At 59.0% G+C, this 1,962-nt stretch overlaps 1 protein-coding gene across 1 annotated transcript; it reads right to left on the bottom strand.

Moving 5' to 3' along the window:
• Positions 1-1,021: 1,021 nt before the first annotated feature.
• LOC119342957 (mavicyanin-like) lies at positions 1,022-1,946 on the bottom strand. Its single transcript, XM_037614223.1, has 2 exons — positions 1,659-1,946; positions 1,022-1,504 (listed from the first exon to the last, which is right to left on the bottom strand). Exons 1-2 carry the CDS (start codon positions 1,843-1,845, stop codon positions 1,185-1,187), a joined length of 507 nt encoding a protein of 168 aa, XP_037470120.1. The 5' UTR covers positions 1,846-1,946; the 3' UTR covers positions 1,022-1,184.
• Between the last annotated feature and the right edge of the window lie 16 nt (positions 1,947-1,962).

The following is a 1,962-nucleotide window of genomic DNA, read 5'->3' as shown; positions in this document are numbered from 1 at the left end:
CCTCTCCACGCCTCCTCTTCTCCTCTTCCTCTCTCTCTCTGCCACGCACCGCTCCAGCGCCCCGCCACCGACCCGCCTCCGCCGCCCCGGCGCCCCGCCGCCATGCCGCCGCGCCGCCGAGGAGCGTCCGGCTACCGCGGCGTCCGCCTGTGCCCCAACGACGGCTACTACACGGAGATACACTCCGGCGATCTCCGGCTCGGCCTCGGCACGTACGGGACGGCGCGCGAGGCCGGCCGCGCGTACGACGCGGCGGCGTGGCGCCTAGGCCGGCCGTGCGGCCAGATGAACTTTCAGGATGTCTACACGCTCCAGCAAGTGCTCGACCGTGCCTCGCCGCCGCGTCTGAACACGGCACAAGACCGTGCGGAGCACACCGAGCAGCAGCGCTGCCTCCTCGTCGCCCAGGAGGACGAGCGGGTCACGGCGGAGTGGCGCCACCGCCACCCGGAGGACGTCGCCTACGAGCAGGCCTACTGGGCAAGGCGTCGCGAGGAGGACACGCGAAGGCGCCGCGAGGCGGGGTTGGACAGGCGTCGGCGCAAGGCGTTGACGAACGCGCAGTCCGATCTCGTTGAAGCAGGTGGGCAGTCGTTCTTCACGCCGAACAATGATCGGTGGTTGGACATCTGGCTGGATACCTCGGACAACACCGCCGAGGAGGATGATGATAGTGATGATAGCGACTTAGAGTAGTTTTTTTAATGCAATCTATCTCGTTTTTTATCGTTTGTCATTTTTAATTATTATGCAATCTATGTTTCGGATGTAAAATACCTTTGTATCGTTAAAATCTATGCAATCTATCTATTTTCCAATAACCTAGAATGAGCGCGCGCTGCATTTTAGCGCGACTGCTGGAACGGGCGCAGCGCGCCGTGTCAAACCAGCCGATGCGCGCGCGGTATATGTGTTTTTTTGCGTGCGGCGCGATCGGCGTCTGTTGGAGATGCTCTTAATGGGTTTAATAATTTGGTTGTGTCCGTTCGAATGCAGAAGTCAAGCCAGTACAAGTGGCTGGTGGGAAATTTCCAGATACCAAGTTATAAACGTATGCTTTAATCCGAACACGCGATCCACCGGAAAGAAAAAGTGAAATATCAATCACAAGCAGCGATACCAAAAGCACAAACCAAAATAAAAAAAGCGATACCAGAAGCATACTACGGACGTACGTACACACTTCACCAGACGCTGATGCTGGCAAGGAGAGCATGCGTCACCACGAGCGCGCCAAGGCCTGCGACGACGTTACCCCCGGCAGACGTGGTGGGCGGCGCGGCTACGGGACCGGTGGACGCGGCGACCACGTCGACCCTGATCTTCATTCCGCTGTCGCAGTGGCCGGTGAGGCCGCAGAGGAAGTAGCGCGTGCCGACGGTGGTGAGCGCGACGACGTCGTTGCCGGAGCGGAAGGCGGAGACGTTGTTTGCGCTGGAGCAGGCGTCGTAGCCGGCCTTGCCCACCTCCACCACGTCGTGCAGCTCTCTCGAGTACGTAAACGCTGCAGCACAGCGCGCGCAGGAGAAGAGGTTAAATAAAAAGGCTTTGTTAATGCCCTAAAAAAGGCTTTGTTAACTTCGGTCACTTTAGTCTAAACTGCGCAATGGGTGTGTGAGTTAATTAATCGGTACTGTTAGTTAGTGCGGCTAGCTTACTGATGTTGTCGCCGGGGTGGAACGTCCTGGCGGCGACCCACTCAGCATAGTCCGTGTGCATGTCCCACAGCCCATCCGGCGCCCCCACCGTGTAACTTGTCGCAGCCGTGGCCACCCGAGCAACAGTCACGGCGGCCAGCACCGCCGCCAGGGCCATCGCCAGTGCCCGCCGCCGCCTGATCTCCATCTCTGCTGATCGATCGGCTGGAACCTGGAAGAGTCAAGCAGAACAGAACGGGGAGAGACAGAAAGGAGTTAGCATGCAATGCCTAGCTAGCAGCTCTTCGCTTAGCGCTGATATATA

This window comes from Triticum dicoccoides, unplaced genomic scaffold, assembly GCF_002162155.2.
Source record: "Triticum dicoccoides isolate Atlit2015 ecotype Zavitan unplaced genomic scaffold, WEW_v2.0 scaffold110996, whole genome shotgun sequence".
NCBI classification, from domain to species: domain Eukaryota; kingdom Viridiplantae; phylum Streptophyta; class Magnoliopsida; order Poales; family Poaceae; genus Triticum; species Triticum dicoccoides.
Note: the sequence above shows the minus strand (reverse complement) of the source record. Positions and strands in the feature narration are given on the sequence as shown.

What these genes read in the sequence shown, in the direction of transcription:
- LOC119342957 (XM_037614223.1), bottom strand. Translation starts at nt 1,845, where the DNA reads ATGGAGATCAGGCGGCGGCGGGCACTGGCGATGGCCCTGGCGGCGGTG. An exon ending in CCACCCCGGCGACAACATCA is followed by an intron (nt 1,505 to 1,658) that starts GTAAGCTAGCCG and finishes GCTGTGCTGCAG; the next exon opens with CGTTTACGTACTCGAGAGAG.